This window comes from Engraulis encrasicolus, chromosome 10 (genome assembly GCF_034702125.1).
Source record: "Engraulis encrasicolus isolate BLACKSEA-1 chromosome 10, IST_EnEncr_1.0, whole genome shotgun sequence".
NCBI lineage: Eukaryota > Metazoa > Chordata > Actinopteri > Clupeiformes > Engraulidae > Engraulis > Engraulis encrasicolus.
This window is the reverse complement of record NC_085866.1, coordinates 143,528-165,193: the sequence shown is the minus strand read 5'-3', so window position 1 is coordinate 165,193 and position 21,666 is coordinate 143,528. Positions and strand designations below refer to the sequence as shown.

Sequence of the window (21,666 nt, the reverse complement as noted above, 5' to 3'; positions counted from 1 at the left end):
GGGAAATCCTTGTTTGTGTTCATAGTATGGCCCTTGTAGGACTTCATAAAAATTGAAGTGGCCCCTCGATTGAAAAAAGTTCCCCACTCCTGGCCTAGACTAAAATAGATAATAAACACAAAGAATAAAAAGAACAGTTCAGATGTATAAACAGTTCACCTTGTTGAAATTGTGTTTTTCAATGTTTACTTTATGCAATTAAACAGAACCAGTTTGCTAATATATTTTAAGCAAAGTTTTCATTGAAGTCATTTCATTTTTGTTGGTGACGAGACAAGGGATGTAGTTCTCGCTGCACCCGCGCTGCATGGTAGCGTGCGCGCGCCCTCTGCACAGCGACAAGATGGCGGTCTCCGCCGGATCGGGTGAGTTGAATTTCGTAACACCAACATTTATCGCTTTACTCTCACACTCTCGTGTCTCATTCTTCTGACCGGTCATACGCCGTTTAGGTGGACCTTTGACACACAAAGTGTTGGTGACCACAACTCCGAGAAGCAACGCCAATATCGCCAACAATACCGACAGTGTAGTAGCGTTGCCTGGAACTAGCTATCTAGCTAGGGGATAGGCAGGCAGCTAACCTCGTTGGGTTGGATTGCATTTCAGGCAAGCTAACGACTAGCTTGTTGGCGGCTGCCCCTTTCAGTGTGCTACTATGGATGCCTTTGTTTGCTAGCTTTAGATTGCAAGGCGTCACTGGCATGCCAAAGTCACGTCGTGTATTCAGTTCCTCTCTGGACACCCATAATGTCCGGGTTGTTGTCTGCAGTCTGTGCCTGTAGCAAGCAGCCCGAATATCAAGGCGATTGTGGTGCTGTGTGTTATGCTAAGCAGCTTCCTGTAGCTAGCTAGCTAGCATGCCCAGCGCTAGCCGCCTTCTGCCGCGTCACTGGGCCGCTTTGTTGTCATGTTAGCCCGGTTACTGGGTGGTTTGCCATGCCCTGACCAGAGCAGACCAGATGGATGGATGGATGTGTGTGTGTATGTGCCCTTCTGTTGTAAACCCCACACCAGGGTTTAGCTGTCGGTACACCGCGGCAGCAATACGCGGCACGGGGGTTGTAGCTGAACGCACAGCTACAGCCCGTGCACCTGAAGACACAATACAGTTAGCAGGGAGAGGTAAAAATACCATCTGTCAGTTAGCCTGCTAATATAGCAGCATACTCGGCTAGCTGAACCCTACCCTACCCAGCCCAACACACACACACACACACACACTGCCGTGCTTTTGCTAATGTCTGTAGAAAAGATTTTACACAGGATCTGTCCGGTGTCAGTACATGTAAAGGTTTGAAGACATCAGTGAGCTTGTAACCCATGAGTTGCTGAAGACGCATCTACTGTAGTGGTGTTCTTATGTTTGAATGTTGTCAAGCTGTAGTTGGACTGGAGTCGAGTCCCGCCCTGCATAGGACAGGTGCACAGCATGAAGACACACACACACACACACACACACACACACACACACACACACACACACACACACACACACACACACACACACGATACACCATCTCAGTCACTGTCCAGCAGTGTGTGTGTGTGTGTGTGTGTGAGAGAGAGTTCATCAGGCCTAGTAGCCCAGTAGAGGCAAAAGGAACCAGGTAGGGAGCAGCCCAGTCTCCAGACAGGTGTGTGTGTGTGTGTGTGTGTGTGTGTGTGTGTGTGTGTGTGTGTGTGTGTGTGTGTGTGTGTGTGTGTGTGTGTGTGTGTGTTGTATCAGGGCAGCTGACGCGGTAGCAGACCGAACTGGGGAAAGCGAAAAGGTGTGTCCATGGAAACCAGATGTGGCCCTGTGTGTGTGTGTGTGTGTGTGTGTGTGTGTGTGTGTGTGTGTGTGTGTGTGTGTGTGTGTGTGTGTGTGAGAGTGTGAGAGTGTGAGAGAGAGAGAGAGAGAGAGAGAGAGAGAGAGAGAGAGAGAGAGAGAGAGAGAGAGATGCAGGAGAAGATAAAGAAAGGGCGGAATAAGAGAGGGGGAGAATGAAATCCAAAGAGAGAGCAAGAGAGAAGGAATGCCAAAGACGTAGTGTGTGTGTGTGCGTGTGCGTAATCTGCACATCTATTCTGCACGTTATCCGCTGAACTGAAGTGTAATGTGCTGAGCTGCTCCTGAACCGGTTAGACTGTGTTAGTCTCCTCTGTGTGTGTGTGTGTGTGTGTGTGTGTGTGTAGGCGCAAGGCTGCTCCTAGACCAGTGGTTCCCAACCTATGGGTCAGGACCCAACCTGTGGGTCGCCAAAGATCCACAGGGGGTCGCAAAGCCCTCTTGAGTTTAAGGGATTTCATTTTAAATATCATATATAGCCCATGTTGAATAAATGACAAAGCATTTACCTAATATATGCATTGAAGCAACACAATGTTGGTGCTATTAAACATTGAATTAAACATGAATTTAGGAATAAAATGACAAAAATTAGTTTTCGCAGGAAACAGAGGGTATCATGTAAATCCCTCTCGTGCAGGCGCTCGCGCAGTTGGGTCACCAAAGCTTACAATGGTAAAAACATGGGTCCCTGAAGAAAAAGGTTGGGAACCACTGTCCTAGACGGCACCTGCTACTTTATTCTGAGTGCATTCCAATATGCGACCTCCCTTCCTCCACTTGTGCTTGTGGCCTCACGTTTTGCTGATGCCCCGCCTCCGTGGAGAAAACAATGAAGTTTCCTTGCTGTCAGCATAGCCACAACAATTTTCGGGGGACTGTTCTTCATTCACCATCCCGATTGCAAATGAGACAATGACATTAGAATTGTGTGTTTGCAAGATATTGAATTAATTTTCTGTCGTCAGTGACATCATCATGAGGTCACAAGCAGGCAAGTGAGCAAGGGAGGACGGAAGTCCACATATTGGAATCCACCCTCTGACTTCTTGTTCTTGTGTCTTTTTTTCATTCACACACAGAGAGAGAGAGAGAGAGAGAGAGGGAGGGAGGGAGGGAGGGTGTGTGTGTGTGTGTGAGAGAGAGAGAGAGAGAGAGAGAGAGAGAGAGAGAGAGAGAGAGATTGTAGTCTTAGTTTCTGTCACTGGTGTCTCTCGCTCAGCTTGTTTGACGCTCCCTTTTGCTTGTGTGTTTGTGTGTGTGTGTGTGTTTGTGTGTGTGTGTGTGTGTGTCGCTCAGCTTGCTTGCAGCTCTCACCTGACAGGTTTGAGTCGCGTGGGCAGGTCTCTCTTGGGAGAGCGTGTGTGTGTGTGTGTGTGTGTGTGTGTGTCGGGTTTCCAGTGAGTTTCACGTTCGCCCTGCTCCCCTCTCGTGTCTCCTGCCTGGGCACGTGTTGGACGCACTGGGCTGTTAGGGAGAGGTGTGTGTGTGTTTGTGTGTGTGTGAGTGTGTGTAGGTAGGCATTTTTGCTGTTGGGTAGGTGTGTGTGTGGGTGGCTGTGTGTGTGTTTGGGCTGTGTGTGTTAAGGCTGTTAGGTAGGGGTGTGTGTGTGTGTGTTTGGGCTGTTAGGTAGATGTGGGGGTGTAGGTGTGTGCGTGCGTGCGTGAGTGCTTGCTGGCCTAAGCTGCATGGTTCAGGAGGAAGGAGGGCCCAGTCAGAGATTTTTGTCCCGGGCCCAGCTAAAGCTGTCAGCAGCCCTGCCTGTTTGCTTTGTGAAAATACAGTGGTTACCTACCTGTAAATTTGTGTTTGTGCGCGCCAACTAAGGCCCCCCCATATACCAGTTCATTCCAGCCAAGGCCCCCAAATACCGGTATATTCCAAGTAATTAACCAGTGCTCTCCCCCATCCTCCTCCATGACTGAGGTACCCTGAGCATGGTACTCTACTGTCCCCCATCCTCCTCCATGGTACTCTACTGTCCCCCATCCTCCTCCATGGTACTCTACTGTCCCCCATCCTCCTCCATGGTACTCTACTGTCCCCCATCCTCCACCATGGTACTCTACTGTCCCCCATCCTCCTCCATGGTACTCTACTGTCCCCCATCCTCCTCCATGGTACTCTACTGTCCCCCATCCTCCTCCATGGTACTCGACTGTCCCCCATCCTCCTCCATGGTACTCTACTGGCGCCCAACCTCCTCCATGACTGATGTACCCTGACCATGGTACTGTCCCGCCACACTGCTCCTTTAGGGCTGCCCCCTTGCACGGTTGAGGCATAAATGCAATTTCGATCTGTGTGCAGTGAGATCTATGGGAGAGTCCAAGGTGGGCTATCACATGTGTAGCACGGCTATGAATGGCCTTTCAGTGTGTGTGTGTGTGTGTGTGTGTGTGTGTGTGTGTGTGTGTGTGTGTGTGTGTGTGTGTGTGTGTGTGTGTGTGTGTGTGTGTGTTACAACACTTTAATGTTATTGCTAGGGTTATTACAAGACTCATGACAAGTGAAGCAGACAACCACTAGTTATCATTCTTTTTATTTATTTTATTTTATTTTTATATGTGATGGGACAGTGATATGGAAGCGAGTGGAGAGAGAGATGGGGAAGGGTCGGCAAATGACCGGGGCCGGAATCAAACCTTGGTGGCCGGCGTAGCAGTGCAGTACAGTACATTACAGTACGGTGCCGTTAAAGCCACAGTCTGGTTTAGGGGTCGACAGATACAGGATTTTTAATGGCCGATGCGATACCGATTTTTTTCATCACCCTTGGCCGATACCCGATTTGGGGCCGATATGGGTTAAAAAAAAAAGTTTTAAAAAATGACAAATATTCCAGGTCTCAAGTTAAAAATAAACGTTCCTTTAACATTATCAAATTGAGGTAGATCTTGTAACATTTAAACACTCTAACAATCAAGATTCAAGTAATGTCTAACAATCAAGTAATACAAAAATAAAGTGTCTTGGTGCTTTTAAAAAAATCTGAATGACATAAAATAATAAATATTGCGTATCGGCCAAAACCACACGCGTATCAGCCCATACTGATACACTTAAAAAATGCAAATATCGGCCCGATACCGATATATATATCAGTCTATCCTTAGTATGGTTACCATTCATTAATTCAGAGGTACAGCATATATCTCAAGTCAAGTCAGCTTTTATTGTCACTTTCATCATATGCGCAAGACATACAAGGAAAGCAGTAATTCAGAGGTACAGCATATGTCTGATGGAGGGGGAAGGCGAGCCGCAGTGTACTCCTTCAGCCTCTCCTTTCCAGTGATGTCTGTCCCACTGTGATGCACCTGCACCAGAGATTCTTTAAGTATATAGAGATATGCCAATGTAATAGGTTGCTATGGGCACCTAACATGACCAGGTTCCGGTCTGCCTAAAGGGGCGTGTCATAATACTCCTAGCATTGAATAGAACAGTCCTTAGGTCTGCCTAAAGGGGATTTAGGCAGCAATAATAGAACCCGGAAACAATGGGCCAATGGAACCTCTCTCTCTCTACGCTCTCTGCCTGCAAGCTGAGTGCGGGATGATGCGTAGAGTCCCAATTCGAGCATTGTTAGTTGACTTGATTGACATCTAGAATTCTTTTGATTGACAGTCAAACGCAACCACCGGCTTATGAGCGCCACTCATTGTCAGCGTTGCTAAGGAACGAAGGCGGACATTTCGGGCGGGAGAATCCCCGCAGATCATTCGCAGATGCTTCAAAACCGTTGAGTAGAATAATAGAATAATAGAATAGAATATTACAGAAGTGCGCTGTCCATCAGGGCTGCAACCATTAGTCGATAATCAACAGTCATTGACTATAAACATTTGTCAGCAAGAAATGTCATTGCAGAGTGGACTAGTCATCTTGTTTAATTTCATGGCATGCCTTAAATGTAATTACTTTATCGAAACTTAAAATTGCCCAGCACATATGAATTGGACGTTGTATCTTGGAGTAAATAAGCTACTGTCACGATTTTAAAGCTCATTTTGAGTTGTAATAATTTTCTCACTTCCCTCCGCTAGAGGCCTGCGAGGTTTGTTTAAGGTAAGCGTACCCATTAAGCCCACCAAAATCTAAATTTCTTTATTTTTCAATCATCTTCACATACTTTTTTTGTGAAATAATTTGTTAAATAGTAAGATTTACCTCTCTTCTCAATGTTTGTCACTGAGTTGATGGATATTTCAAAGTACAATATGAAGATTTTTTACGAGAAAAGTGAAAAGTCTGAATGGGCTTAAATGGTACCATTGGTACCATTTAAGCCCACTTGTGTTCCAAATAAGCTCATATAAGGTAAGCGTACCCATTAAGCCCATGTACCCTTTAAGCCCACTTTCAACTTTGAGGTCAATTTAAAGAAAGGGAAAAGGTGAATGTTGTTGTTCATCACCCTATCCAATTAAAGGGTTTAGTAACTGACAAAATGTTTTTTATTGCAAACAAATCACATTTGTTATCACCGAGTTATTCCCGTCCAAGTGAATCCAGTCTCAGGACTACTGACAAGAAGTTGCCTCAAAACTTTGCTGTTTTGGGACATGTCAGAAATCATAGAATATCAGCTAGTTTAAGTCACATGTTTTGAAAATACTTTCATATTTAGTAAACTAAGAGGTAAATGTAATGATTTTTATATATATACATGCAGTGTTTTACTAAATTATAGCATTTCCCTTCAAATGGAAAGATGTGTTTTATGAGCGAGCACACGCCGATATTTTCTTGATACAACCACACACCATCTTTATCTTACTCTACCGTAAGACTTAAGGTGGTTAGGTATGAATTCTAAGCATATTCCAGTTTGTTTGGCATTGGTCTTTAAAGAAATGCATCATGAAATGTTTTGTGGAGTTGATTATTTCCATAAAATAGCTTTTTGTATAGGCGGGCTTAATGGGTACAAGGTGGGCTTAAATGGTACACCCCATTGAAATGCATGCAAGTTTGCATGCATGCTTATGAAAAATGCCTTTGAGGGACATAAAAAGTGCTGTACAATCCCAAGTTGTTGGTTTAAAAGGCGTAATGTAATGAACTAACAATAATCAATAAGAAAAAATAAATTTCTCTGTTTGGATGAAGAATTTTATGAAGTATATGAAGTAAAAGATGCCGTAATATTTAATTAGGTTTTATGCACTATTTTTTTGAGCAAATCTTACATTTTTGGTCTGAAACCATTTATGCCATGTAGGCTCCACTGTTTAAACTCAATTCACACACCTCACCAGGTATTTTTTATAGAGAAATAACTATATGAGCTTATTTGGAACACAAGTGGGCTTAAATGGTACCAATGGTACCATTTAAGCCCATTCAGACTTTTCACTTTTCTCGTAAAAAATCTTCATATTGTACTTTGAAATATCCATCAACTCAGTGACAAACATTGAGAAGAGAGGTAAATCTTACTATTTAAGAAATTATTTCACAAAAAAGTATGTGAAGATGATTGAAAAATAAAGAAATTTAGATTTTGGTGGGCTTAATGGGTACGCTTACCTTAGTTATTTCTCTATCAAAATACATGGTGAGGTGTGTGAATTGAGTTTAAACAGTGGAGCCTACATGGCATAAATGGTTTCAGACCAAAAATTTAAGATTCGCTAAAAAAATAATGCATAAAACCTAATTAAATATTACGGCATCTCTTATTTCATATACTTCATAAAATTCTTCATCCAAACAGAGAAATTTATTTTTTCTCATTGATTATTGTTAGTTCATTCCATTACGCCTTTTAAACCAACAATTTGGGATTGTACAGCACTTTTTATGTCCCTCAAAGTAGGGCTGCACAATTAATCGAAAATAATCGAAAATCGTGATAAATTAGTGAAATCGAAGTCGAAATTTTAATCGTGATTTCATCGTGGCAATAGTGACCTACCTTTGAGAGCGTCCTTGAAGCCAGAACATACTGACAGGCTGGTGTTTCTGGACAGAAAACTGTCCACCTAAGTGTAAAGCTATTACCTTTACATAATTATTACAATTCATTTTATTTTGCTCATCCCGTTTATAATTAATTCTTGGTTATATTTCATCTTGTTATAATTTTCAAAAAAATCTGCAAAAAATCAATAATCGTGATTAATAATCGTGATTACGATTTTGACCAAAATAATCGTGATTATGATTTTTTCCATAATCGTGCAGCCCTACCTCAAAGGCATTTTTCATAAGCATGCATGCAAACTTGCATGCATTTCAATGGGGTGTACCGTTTAAGCCCACCTTGTACCCATTAAGCCCGCCTATACAAAGAGCTATTTTATAGAAATAATCAACTCCACAAAACATTTCATGATGCATTTCTTTAACCCTTATGTTGTGTTCGGGTCATTTTTGACCCATTTTCAAGTTTTAGTGTGAAAAAAACACACTTTCCTTTATTTTCTTGGAATGAGGGTTCATCTAATCCTCAGTCACAATAATTTCAACACAAAAAAAATATGTTTTATCATTTTAGTAAATTTTAAAGGTCCAAAAAAAAAAGTTACATCTGTGGTGTTCGGGTCAAAATTGACCCGGGCATAGATTTTTGGTTGTTGTATGCATTTCTGAAAAGCTGTTGGTTGCCCTTTTTCTTCAGTTTGGTGATTCATGGTGAGGAAAATATATTTCTTGCCCAAATTTGTTTTTGCCAGCTTTTTCACATTACAAATCCAATATGGCTGCCGGACAGTCCCATACACTACCATACGTCATATGTCCTGTCGTGAAAGGAGTACAGATGTATTTCTGGTGTCTACTCATATGTTTTCATGGTCAGGGAATCCATTTCTGCATTTTGTTTTTTTGCACATTTGCTTGCAAAATAAGTGTTTGCACATTATTTTGTCCAAAAAACGTATCAAAAATGCATAATGGCACCAAAATATGTAGAACTGGTCTAATACTTTCCATAAAGTTGATGTGGCAATGAGAATGGTCCATGTTCATAGCATAGTGGATTCAGATGAATAGTGTGACTCTTTTCATGAGCATTGAGGTGTTCATTTCCTATATATTTGCATTAGATTGGCAAAATAGCTGTGACTCTGACATAATTGTTATTTTGTATAATTACCACACTAAAATCATGTAAATATTGAAAAACACAAAGTCAACATATTTAAACATTGATTTTATGCACTGAAAAAACTATTTAGTTGACATTTGGTCTTTATCCTGCTATAAATCTTTTTGGGTTAGTTTGGACCCGAACACCACAAATGTCACTATTGATGATATTGTTCAATATTAGAGAAAAAATAATAAAATAAATGTGGGGGTTGTTGTACTCTCATATCAGCTGTAATACATGGACAACATAATCACTAATTGTATCACTTTAGGAGGTATTAATAGTGAATTTATGCAGGTTTTGATAGTTTTAGCCATCAAAAATGATTTGCATAATGTAAGATAGAAGACCTGTAAAGTCAAAAAGATGAATAGATAAAGTAGTATTTCCATGGATATGAATACATACTTAGTTAGCTATGAGATGAAAAACAATATTTGATGAGAACTAGTGTTTTTAGGTATTTTATGGCTGAGTTTTGTTATCACGGGTCAAAAATGACCCGAACACCACAGGTGTATGCAGCTTATGAACACAACACAAGGGTTAAAGACCAATGCCAAACAAACTGGAATATGCTTAGAATTCATACCTAACCACCTTAAGTCTTACGGTAGAGTAAGATAAAGATGGTGTGTGGTTGTATCAAGAAAATATCGGCGTGTGCTCGCTCATAAAACACATCTTTCCATTTGAAGGGAAATGCTATAATTTAGTAAAACACTGCATGTATATATATGAAAATCATTACATTTACCTCTTAGTTCACTAAATATGAAAGTATTTTCAAAACATTTGACTTAAACTAGCTGATATTCTATGATTTCTGACATGTCCCAAAACAGCAAAGTTTTGAGGCAACTTCTTGTCAGTAGTCCTGAGACTGGATTCACTTGGACGGGGATAACTCGACGATAAAAAATGTGATTTGTTTGCAATAAAAAACATTTTGTCAGTTACTAACCCCTTTAATTGGATAGGGCGATGAACAACAAAATTCACCTTTTCCCTTTCTTTAAATTGACCTCAAAGTTGAAAGTGGGCTTAAAGGGTACATGGGCTTAATGGGTACGCTTACCTTACACACAGGCACATGCTGGGAGAGGTTGGAGAACGTTTTTTTTTGTGACGAGTCGTGACTGGATCTATAGATTAGTCGACTATTAAAGTAATCGCTAGTTGCAGCCCTACCATGAGGGCCCAGTCTCATTGTTTTGACTTCTCAGGCCCCATGAGCCGACCGGGAGGGGTGGAGACTTAGGTGCCCCATGCCTCTAACACTACTGCTGTGTGTGTGTGTGTGTGTGTGTGTGTGTGTGTGTGTGTGTGTGTGTGTGTGTGTGTGTGTGTGTGTGTGTGTGTGTGTAGGCGTGAAGGTTCCGCGTAACTTCCGTCTGCTTGAGGAGCTGGAGGAGGGTCAAAAGGGCGTCGGCGACGGAACGGTCAGCTGGGGACTCGAGGACGACGAGGACATGACACTCACGCGCTGGCGAGGCATGATCATCGGACCACCACGGGTAACACACACACACACACACACACACACACACACACACACACACACACACACACACACACACACACGAGGACATGACACTCACACGCTGGCGAGGCATGATCATCGGACCACCACGGGTAACACACACACACACACACACACACACACACACACACACACACACACGAGGACATGACACTCACACGCTGGCGAGGCATGATCATCGGACCACCACGGGTAACACACACACACACACAGACACACACACACACACACGCTGGCGAGGCATGATCATCGGACCACCACGGGTAACACACACACACACACACACACACACACACACACACACACACACACACACACACACACACACACACACACAAGAGGACATGACACTCACGCGCTGGCGAGGCATGATCATCGGACCACCACGGGTAACACACATGCACACACGCACACACACACACACGCACACACACACACACACACACGAGGACATGACACTCACACGCTGGCGAGGCATGATCATCGGACCACCACGGGTAACACACACACACACACACACAGACACACACACACACACACACACGCTGGCGAGGCATGATCATCGGACCACCACGGGTAACACACAGACACACACACACACACACACACACACACACACACAGGAAAGGTATGATTGTTGGACCCCTATTGATTATGTACAGAGAGATGTACAACCCCCCGTGTGGAGTGTTAACCTCCTCTCTCGTGTGTGTGTGTGTGTGTGAGTGTGAGAACCAGATGTACAGCTTACGTGTGGAGTGTTAACCTCCTCTCTCGTGTGTGTGTGTGTGTGTGTGTGTGTGTGTGTGTGTGTGTGTGTGTAGACCATCTATGAGAACCGCATGTACAGCTTGCGTGTGGAGTGTGGGCCTCGGTATCCGGAGACTCCGCCCTTCGTTCGCTTCGTCACCAAGATCAACCTGAACGGAGTACACAACTCTAATGGGGTGGTGAGTACACACACACACACACCTGAACGGAGTACACAACTCTAATGGGGTGGTGAGTACACACACACACACACACACACACACACACACACACACACACACACACACACACACACCTGAACGGAGTACACATCTCTAATGGGGTGGTGAGTACACACACACACCTCAACGGAGTACACAACTCTAATGGGGTGGTGAACACACACACACACACACACACACACACACACACACCTGAACGGAGTACACATCTCTAATGGGGTGGTGAGTACACGCACACACACGCACACACACACACACACACACACACACACACACACACACACACACACCTCAACGGAGTACACAACTCTAATGGGGTGGTGAACACACACACACACACACACACACACACACACACACACACACACACACACACACACACACACACACACACACACACACCTCAACGGATTACACAACTCTGTGTGTGTGTGTGTTCACCACCCCATTAGAGTTGCGTACCTTGTTGACGTCTGTGTGTGTGTGTGTGTGTGTGTGTGTGTGTGTTCACCACCCCATTACACACACACACACACACACACACACACACACACACACACACACACACACAGCACACACACACAGACGTCAACAAGGTACACAACTCTAATGGGGTGGTGATTACGTAAGGGATAATTGACTTCACGGTGTGCGTATAACAGGAAAAATAATGCACTCCTAGGTGGTGATGCGGCCACAACGCGAAGCGGAGTGGTCGTTACACCTCGGTGCGCATTATTTTTCCTGTTATACGCACACCGTGAAGTCAATTATCCCGCTTATACCACGGTTGCCACACTGTCTGAAATTTATTTGAGGAATTAGTTCGATGCTTTAATGGCTAAAACAAAGGTTTACTTCCTTCTGCCACAAGAAGGTTCTTTTCATAACTTTCTGGCGAACTGCCGTTACTAATTCTAAATTGAAGGTTACTATGGCCAAGACACCGTCGTTAGTTCTATCGCATTCGGTTGTCAAGTCAAGAGCCAGTCGTTAATTCTATCGCATTTGGTTGTCAAGTCAGTCTCCTCAATGTTCTACCCATCCGATATGGGCGCGTCTGACTTGCCCACAAGATTATGCTACAGTTGGCATGATTCCTACAAATGTACAGATCTCAATAGATTAAAACAAAACCCCGCGTATCTTGGCGACATTCTAAATGCCTCGCCTCGCCATCAAAACAGGCACCTCGTCAATCTGCTCTCCTCCCATAGGAAACTCCCCTTGATTTATTTTCCACTGCGTTCCCATCGTTATTGATCGAAAATATCCGAAAATATCCCATACTTTTCACAAGTTACCCTACTCTCTCAACTGATAAACGCTACAACCACAGGAAACATCTCCTCTCGTGGGGAAGAAACGCCCACGTGAAACGGGCGTCCCTTTGCGCAGGGAATCTCTCTCTCTCTCTTTCTCTCTCTCTCTCTCTCAAAGTTGACAGAGTTATGGTCAGTTGGGAGAAATAAACATGTTTGAAATTTGATTAGGCCTACTAAGATTTGCTCCAGATTCACTATACATTGCTGGTGTTTCCAGACGCGCGATGCGACATGTGTCAATTCAGCGCGTAATGCTTGCAACTTTTTTGTGTGTAATTTATGAATGTGCGTGCCTTGGCGAATTGATACACTGGAGTTATGCGGTCAGAAAAGTGACCTAATAGTGGGACTACTTCAGGTGTGCATCTATAGACAGTTAATCAACACCCAATTTAGCGCGTCACAATGGGAGATTCCAGACTGCCGTGGTATAAACACACACATTTGATGTACTTTATTTGATTCCACATTACAAGTCAAATTCAATAGGAACCAAATATGATGAATAATCCAACAACTAATTTTGACCAATAGACACATCTTGTTATGGAAATGCATCATTAAGGATACAGGAAACATCTAGCCTGATAAACCAGACTAAATGTGGATGTCTAATTTAGTCTGGCCTCGATGCATAATACATCCGAAGATTGTTGATGAGAACAACCTTCCCTCAAAACCCTGCCCGCTTTGATTCAAAACACATATTTGCGTTGTAATTGGTTTGCCAAATTCATGGCATTCTGGCTTCATTGAATCATTATGCGAGGCCAGACCCACCCGTAGACAAAACATTTTGCCGTCCAGCGTGTGCGCTGTTGGTGCTGGCTAAATGGCAGAACTCTAACCCTGTGTGTGTGTGTGTGTGTGTGTGTGTGTGTGTGTGTGTGTGTGTGTGTGTGTGTGTGTGTGTGTGTGTGTGTGTGTGTGGCAGGTGGACACGCGTGCGGTCTCGGCGCTGGCTAAGTGGCAGAACTCTAACCGTGTGTGTGTGTGTGTGTGTGTGTGTGGCAGGTGGACACGCGTGCGGTCTCGGCGCTGGCTAAGTGGCAGAACTCTAACCCTGTGTGTGTGTGTGTGTGTGTGTGTGTGTGTGTGTGGCAGGTGGACACGCGTGCGGTCTCGGCGCTGGCTAAGTGGCAGAACTCGTACAGCATTCGGGTCGTGCTGCAGGAACTCAGACGACTCATGATGTGCAAAGAAAACATGAAGCTCCCACAGCCCCCCGAGGGCCAGATATACACCAACTAGACAGACACACACACACACACACACACACACACACACACACACACACACACACACACACATGAAGCTCCCACAGCCCCCCGAGGGCCAGATATACACCAACTAGACACACACACACACACACACACACACACACACACACACACACACACACACACACACACACACACACACACACAGCTCCCACAGCCACCCGAGGGCCAGATATACTCCAACTAGACACACACACACACACACACACACACACACACACACACACACACACACACACACACACACACACACACACACACACACACACACACACAAAGAAAGCTCCTACAGCCCCCAGAGTGACAGGTATACACCAACTAGACACACACACACACATGCGCATGCATGGCTACACACACACACACACACACACACACACACACACACACACACACACACACAAACTCATAGCTCCTTCCTGTTGTTCTCATGTCCGTGTCAATCTCTTTCTTTCTCTCTCTCTCTCTCTCTCTCTCTCTCTCTCTCTCTCTCTCTCTCTCTCTCTCTCTCTCTCTCGCTGTCTTACCCATATGTGGATGAGTGTGTGTGTGTGTGTGTGTGTGTGTGTGTGTTTAGCTCTCTCTCTGTTGCCCCTTTCCTGTGTGTGTGCGTGTGTATGTGTGTGTGTGTGTGTGTGTGTGTGTGTGTGTGCGCCTACCTCTGCCTGTTTTATCTCTGACTGTCTTTCTTTCTTCACATGCTGCTATCCGTCTTCACCTCCCTCCCTCTTCCTCTCTATCCCCCTCTCCTCCTCCCTCTTCCTCTCTATCCCCCTCTCCTCCCTCTTCCTCTCTATCCCCCTCTCCTCCCTCTTCCTCTCTATCCCCCTCTCTCTCTCTCTCCCTCCCTCCCCGCCTCCTCCTCCTTTCTCTCTCTCTCTCTCTCTCTCTCTCTCTCTCTCTCTCTCGCTCTCTCGCTCTCCCCCCTCTCTCCCCTCTCTCTCTCTCTTGTGTGTCCTTTCTTCTTCTCCTTATCCATCCTATCATTCCTCTACCTGTCAGTTAACCCCCCCCCCCCCCCCAAAACACACACACACACACACACACACACACACACCAAGCATACACGACACGCACATCAATACACATGATGCAGAGACGCAAGCATACACGTACACACACATTAACTACTCACACACACACACACACACACACACACTTGATTCTACAGACACGCCTCACTCCAAGCCCCTCCTCTCACCATTTGATCCCGCCCCTTCTCATCACTGGAGCTCTGATTGGAGCACAGAAGCCCGGATGGGCGGAGCCTCCAGTCAGCTGCGCTCTCATTGGATACTGTACTCCCCCTGCTCTTCTGATTGGATACTGTACTCCCCCTGCTCTGCTCTCATTGGATACTGTACTCCCCCTGCTCTGCTCTCATTGGGTACTGTACTCCCCCTGCTCTTCTCTTTTTTTATTATTATTATTTGTTACAAATGCAGATTGTACGATAGCCTAAATAAACTTATTGAGTGTAGCTGCTCCTGACTCCCGTCTTTTATTGTGGTGTGTGTGTGTGTGTGTGTGTGTGTGTTCAAACAAATGTGTCCCTCCAAATGTGTCTTTGCTTCCAAACCATTACATTGCATTACACAGAGTTGAAGCTTTTAATCAAAGCGACATACAGCTATTTGATTGAAAGCTTCAATACATACAGACATACAGCTGTGTGACAGGGTATTGGTTACAGCCCATGGAGCAATGTGGGGTTAGGTGCCTTGTTCAAGAGCATGTCAGCCATGGATGGAGGTGTGGGGAGAGGTCAGGGTGGGATTTGAACCCGCAACCCTCTGATTTAGCCCCTTTTCTGAGTGGTCTGCAATGCTTTAGAGTCCCTCCTCACCATTTATTCCATGATTGCTGCTGTCTCTGTAATTTGGCTAATTTAGCTTTTGTCTCAGTCGAATTTAGAATGGCCGTCTATGGGCCAAATCTGTTCTCAAAAGCACACTTAACTTTTTTTTTTTTGAAGAATATGCAACTCTTCAAATGTTCAGGGGTATTCACTGGTATTCCATAGCACACATGCACACACACACACACAGTTTACTGCTTCTCAGTTATGTACAGTATATAATTATGGACATATTTCACTGATCACAGGAGTGGAATGATGACCCAACATACATATATGCCGTTTAAGATACATTTATTTTAATCATGATAATGATTTACACGTATCACTCCTCAAACAAATAATCTATAAGATGAGTGGTGAGTGGCCGTGGTGATCGTCTGGTGTTCAGAGAGGGAAGAGCAGGAGGCGACTGAAGGTGCAGCGGTTATAAGAATGATCATAGATATAGGGTGTGTTCCAATATGCGACCTTGTGTCCTCCACTTGTGCTTGTGGCCTCGTACTAGGAAGTAATACGTCATGATGACATCACTGACAACAGCATTATATTTCAATATCTCGCAAAATATATCAATGTATCTTACAATTGAGCAATTGTTAAGTCATTTTGTCATTTGCATACTGGATGGTGAATGAAGAATAGTCCCTCAGAAATTGTTCTGGTTAGGCTGACAGCAAGTGGAGGACGCAAGGTCGCATATTGGAATGCACACATACTGTATGCTGGTAGCTGCAGCTTTATTAGACGGATAATCATGGACAGAGGTGGACTTTCCATTAGACAAACCTAGACAATTGCCTAGGACAGTGGTTCCCAACCTTTTTAGATGCGTCCCACGCATCTCTATAAGAGGCTTTGGTGTCCGTCCGTCCGTCCGCCCTCCCGTGATGCGTTTCTGAATTGTGATTCCCTCTTGTGATTCCCTCTTGTGTCCACAAGGTGGCAGTCGCTCAGTGGAGTGGCGGAGCTCAGTTTTGGCCTGGAGCTCATGCGTGCAAACCAAAACGTCTACCATAATGGTTAGCAAACCGGCTACGCAGCTGATTGATTGCATTATCTGACACAACTGCAGAAGCACAGAAGTCTGTATGCATATTCCATCCATGTGTGCCATGTGTGCTAGCCGAGTTCCTAAACATTCACACAAAGACGTCTTCAGATAAGGAGGATAACTGTCAAGCGCCACACTCAACAAACTCTTCATGGTCAATAACACCAAGCGGAGCACAAAAAATAGGAAGGCATGAGACATTTGCAGATAGCGTTTCCTATGTTCAGTGTTGTTAGACTACACAGCGTCACCACTCAAAAGAAACAACACCCTTTGAAGAAAACAACAGCCCGAACACCGGCAATCCCCTGTATTTTTTTGACAATGCTGTGAGAAGTGCAGGCAAGAGAGCAACTCGCGCTTTGAGCGTGGGTGGAGGAGATTACTTCGATACTTCGATTAACGCGAGCACAGGGAGAGTGAAGGCTGTGTTATCATACGCACACGCGTCTTTTAAAGGGTTTGTTCGGGGTGACCGCTTGACAGAGAGCGCGCTTTTCGGTTTATGCAGTAAATGTCTCATTGATTAGTTTATGGAACTTACGGTTTATCTGTTACGGTCCACGAAGACAATATCCACGTGAAAACGCAAACGCCTGCAAACCACTGTTTTGACAGAAAGACAGTTCACCTGTCGCCTACTCTGTTTTCTTCCCAAAGCGGCATTTAAAAGTATTCCATGAAATCCAACATCAACGTCACTTCAAATAGGTGACAGCATCATGCACACACATGAAATAACACTTCAGTGAGGGGGGGACATCACTGCTCTCATATTAAAGTGAAAAGAGAATTTCACATTTTAGTTTAATGTAGGCCTATGTAAAATTGCAAATAGCCTATTCATTGAAATCTGTACAGAAAGGGTTGTAATGTTTGCCTGTTTTTTATGTTTGTAATTATTATTTATTTTTTTTTTAAAAATCGTGATTTAAAAAAAAAAAAAAATAGAGATTTTATGTTAAAAAAAATGTGATATGGGATGGACCGATGGCCCCCCTAGCTAAATTCGCCTTAGGTCCCCAAATTGCTAAATGTAGTGTAAGGGATTATTTTGAAAAGACAGTAACATGTAATCAGCAATGCATTACAGTTTTTCAGTAACTTACCCAACACTGTTGAAATCCTATGGTACTTTTTCAAATCCAGGCTTATACAGCAGTGTTTCCCAACCAGGGGTACTTGTACCACTAGGGGTACGCGAGCACACTGCAGGGGGTACTTGGAAAAATGCAATTTTAACAAATGCATGGAGCAAAGTCACACTGGAATAGAAAAGGCGATGTAAAATATGAGTTAAGGGGTACTCATGGCACAACGAAAAGGCTTAGGGGGTACATGAGACGAAAAAGGTTGAAAAACACTGTTATACAGTACATGGTAGGCTTATTGATAAATTGCCTTGACAGGATATGAGGAGGCCAAGGGGGCGTTTGGGCAAAAAAGGTTCAGAACGGGCATAGACGGACGCATCTGTTGTCCGCCTGTCGGACTTGTTCTTAAGGGACCCATGTTTTTACTATTGTAAGCTTTGGTGACCCAACCACGCGAGCGCCCGCACGAGACGGAGTCACAAGATGCCCTCCGTTTCCTGCGAAAACTGATTGTAGTTATTTTATTCCTCAATTCGTCTTTGGTCAAATACAGAATACATGTTAAATGTAGCACTTACAATTTGCTGCTTCTATGCATGTATTAGTTAAATGCTTTGTCATTTAGGCTAATCATCATCAATCATCATAAATATATTTCAAATGAAACCCCTTAAAATCTTGGGCTCCGCACAAAAGTGTAGGTTTGGCTCGAAAAGTGGTGGGGACATTTCAATCTGTTTTTGCATTATATTTGTGAAAGAATGGTAGGGACAAGCTAGGTTTATCTGGAAAGTGGTATGGACATGTCCCCCCCGCCCCCCCCCACCCCCCCCCCCCTAAAATTACGCCCATGCCTCCGCGACCCCCTGTGGATCTTTGGCGACCCATAAGTTGGGTCCCGACCCATAGGTTGGGAACCACTGGCCTAGGGCCCCGACCTAATCTTCCCTCCATAGGGGCCCCCAACTGTTACACCAGTCATGGTAAACATGAAAATAGTAGACAAAACTAAACAAAACAATGGGCAAAAAAACAACTAAATAGCACCAAAACACAGAGTTCTAAGGCCCTGATTTTGTGTAGGCTACATCTTTCAAGAAGGACTTTATAATGACTTTTGAGGGCCTCGTTTCGCCTAGGGCCCCAAAATGGCTAGATCCGACCCTGATCATGGAGCCTGCGGTCTTTTGGTAGCACCATGTTCACGGCATCTCTTACTCTACACATCTCGTACACACACACACACACACACACACACACAGCACCATGTTCACGGCATCTCACTCTCACTCTTACTTACTGCATCTCTCTTCCAGCTAGTGTTGCCAGATTGGGCGGGTGCCCGTCCAATTGGGCTACTTAGGATGAGCGTCGGTGGGCAAAAACGGGAAAAATTGGCCATTTGGCGGGTTTTTAAGCCGTTTTGGGCCCATAGAAGTTAATGTAATTTGTTGAATTTGGGCGGAATTTAGCGCATTTTGGCGGTTTTTGAGAACCTTTTGGGCGGGATTTGGTCAGACACATCTGGTAACACTGCTTCCAGCTGCCCACACACACACACACACACACACACACACACACACACACACACACACACACACAGGAGTCGATAATGACGATATGATCTGTTAAGTCTCATGTTACTGTAATGACGCTGTGAACTAATAACTGGACAAATATACATTAACAGATATGCAGTAAAAAAAAATATTCATGACAATGATTTACATTTATCATTTGTGAAACAAATCATCAACATGAGTGGTGGTGGTCAATGCGATCTTCTGGTGTTCAGAGAGGGAAGAGCAGGAAGCCACTGAAGGTGCTGAAGGTATTAGTACTATCATAGATCCTGTTGCCTTGTGGTAGCTCCAGGTTCACTGTATCTCCCTTCTCCAGCTGCAGAGCCAGGCCACTGGACAGGTAGGAGGCCTTTCCATCGGTGTCATGCTCATTCAGCCACATGAGCCTCTCTCTATTCTTATACATCCTGATAATCATGTAGCGTGAGTCCAGATTATCCATAACAGTGAACCTGAAGTAGTAGACCCCCCTGACTGGAGCTGTGAAGAAGCCAGTTGTGCTGCTGTAGGCCTCTCCTACATTGGTGATGACTCTCTTGAATAATAAGTTCAGGTTGTTACTCCCAGACTCTATGTATCCAGAGCCCAGACCTGCTGAGAAGGCCACCTTGGGTGCTGCTCTGATCCCCTTCTCCAGATTCTCCACTTTAGTTTCACTGTTGGCCAGTCTGGTCTTCACTGCTGTCAGCTCTGCCTCTTGTGCTGCGTTTTCCTTCTTCAGGTCGTCTACTGTAGTTTCACTAGCTGCCAGCCTGGTCTTCACTGCTGTCAGCTCCTGCTCCAGTGCTGCACTGGCCTTCATCTTCAAGTCCTTGAATTCAGTCTCTGTAGCTGCCAGTCTGGACTCCGTTTCTCGATTCTTGTCGTTGCTAACCGTCTTAAGTCGGTCTTGAGTTGGTCGTAAGTTGCTCTTGAGTTGGTCTTAAGTTGCTCTTGAGTTGATCTTAAGTTGGTCTTTAGACGCAAGACCGACCGAAGTCGCGTACGTACGTTCTCAGACACCAGGAAGTCTTCGGAAATGCTTGCAGTCTCTCATCTCAAGCTCGGCTGCATTGGCCACAAAGTAGTGATGGCATCATGATTGATTTGGCCGTCAGATACAATAATTACAACGCTATCAAAGTCCACAAATCTTTGTCAACACAACCGTGCCCTCAAAACCATCCCTCTTCGACAGCAGAAACCAAATAATGCATTACATGTCACAATGTCTTATATTTTATTCCGGTTTTGCTAAATCAATTTACGATAAGTCGATCAGTAACTTCTCTCAGAAACCGGTGGTTGGTGGATGAGTGGTTGTCATGCCTTGCCGGAGGGTAATAGCAATGATTCTAGACCCGAAGGGATAAATGTATGCATGGACTTTTAAATCTCTAACATCCATAATATTCTCCTCTGTGTCCGTTTGAGTTCGAATTTTCACAATATGTTGTCGCAGTGGGAAACAAATACCCACGCGCGCACAACGTGGTCGGATTGCGCACACATTGTGAACATTTCTACTATGTCATTGTTCAGTCCCACCAGGAAATCGCGGGCATTTTCTAAAAAAATCGCGGTCGGAATTGCCAGATGGTGCACGAGGATTTCCAGAAAATCGCGATAAAAGTTGCGGAGCTTCTTACTGTGTTGTTGCGATTTTGTTGCGGCATGAAGTGAAAGGTGCGATTTTTCCCCACGCTTGAAAGTAAAGGACACTGCCACATTCCAGTTCTCTGGTGTTTTTAAATTATTTCCATTTTTATATTATAATTTTGGTCCTTAAGCAAAGCAGGGAAACCAGGGCGAGTTTTTAGCCAGAATGTCGTCGTGAAAAGTTCCATCTCTTTCATGCTGCCATTAGGCTACGACACCCTTCATTACAATGCTGTTTATGGCCGTTTGACTCTGTTTTAAATGTCATCACCGTTTCAAATTGTAAGCATACAAACTTCGTATCATGTCGATATCCATTCCTGACTTAAAAAAGTGGATACATAATTAAGTAGGCGGGCGGAATTA

General features: G+C 44.3%; 1 protein-coding gene across 1 annotated transcript; it reads left to right on the top strand.

The window, feature by feature from the left end:
- Positions 1-276: 276 nt before the first annotated feature.
- LOC134456471 (ubiquitin-conjugating enzyme E2 variant 1) lies at positions 277-15,553 on the top strand. Its single transcript, XM_063207832.1, has 4 exons — positions 277-365; positions 10,302-10,450; positions 11,301-11,426; positions 13,898-15,553. Exons 1-4 carry the CDS (start codon positions 308-310, stop codon positions 14,042-14,044), a joined length of 480 nt encoding a protein of 159 aa, XP_063063902.1. The 5' UTR covers positions 277-307; the 3' UTR covers positions 14,045-15,553.
- The last annotated feature ends 6,113 nt before the right edge of the window (positions 15,554-21,666 follow it).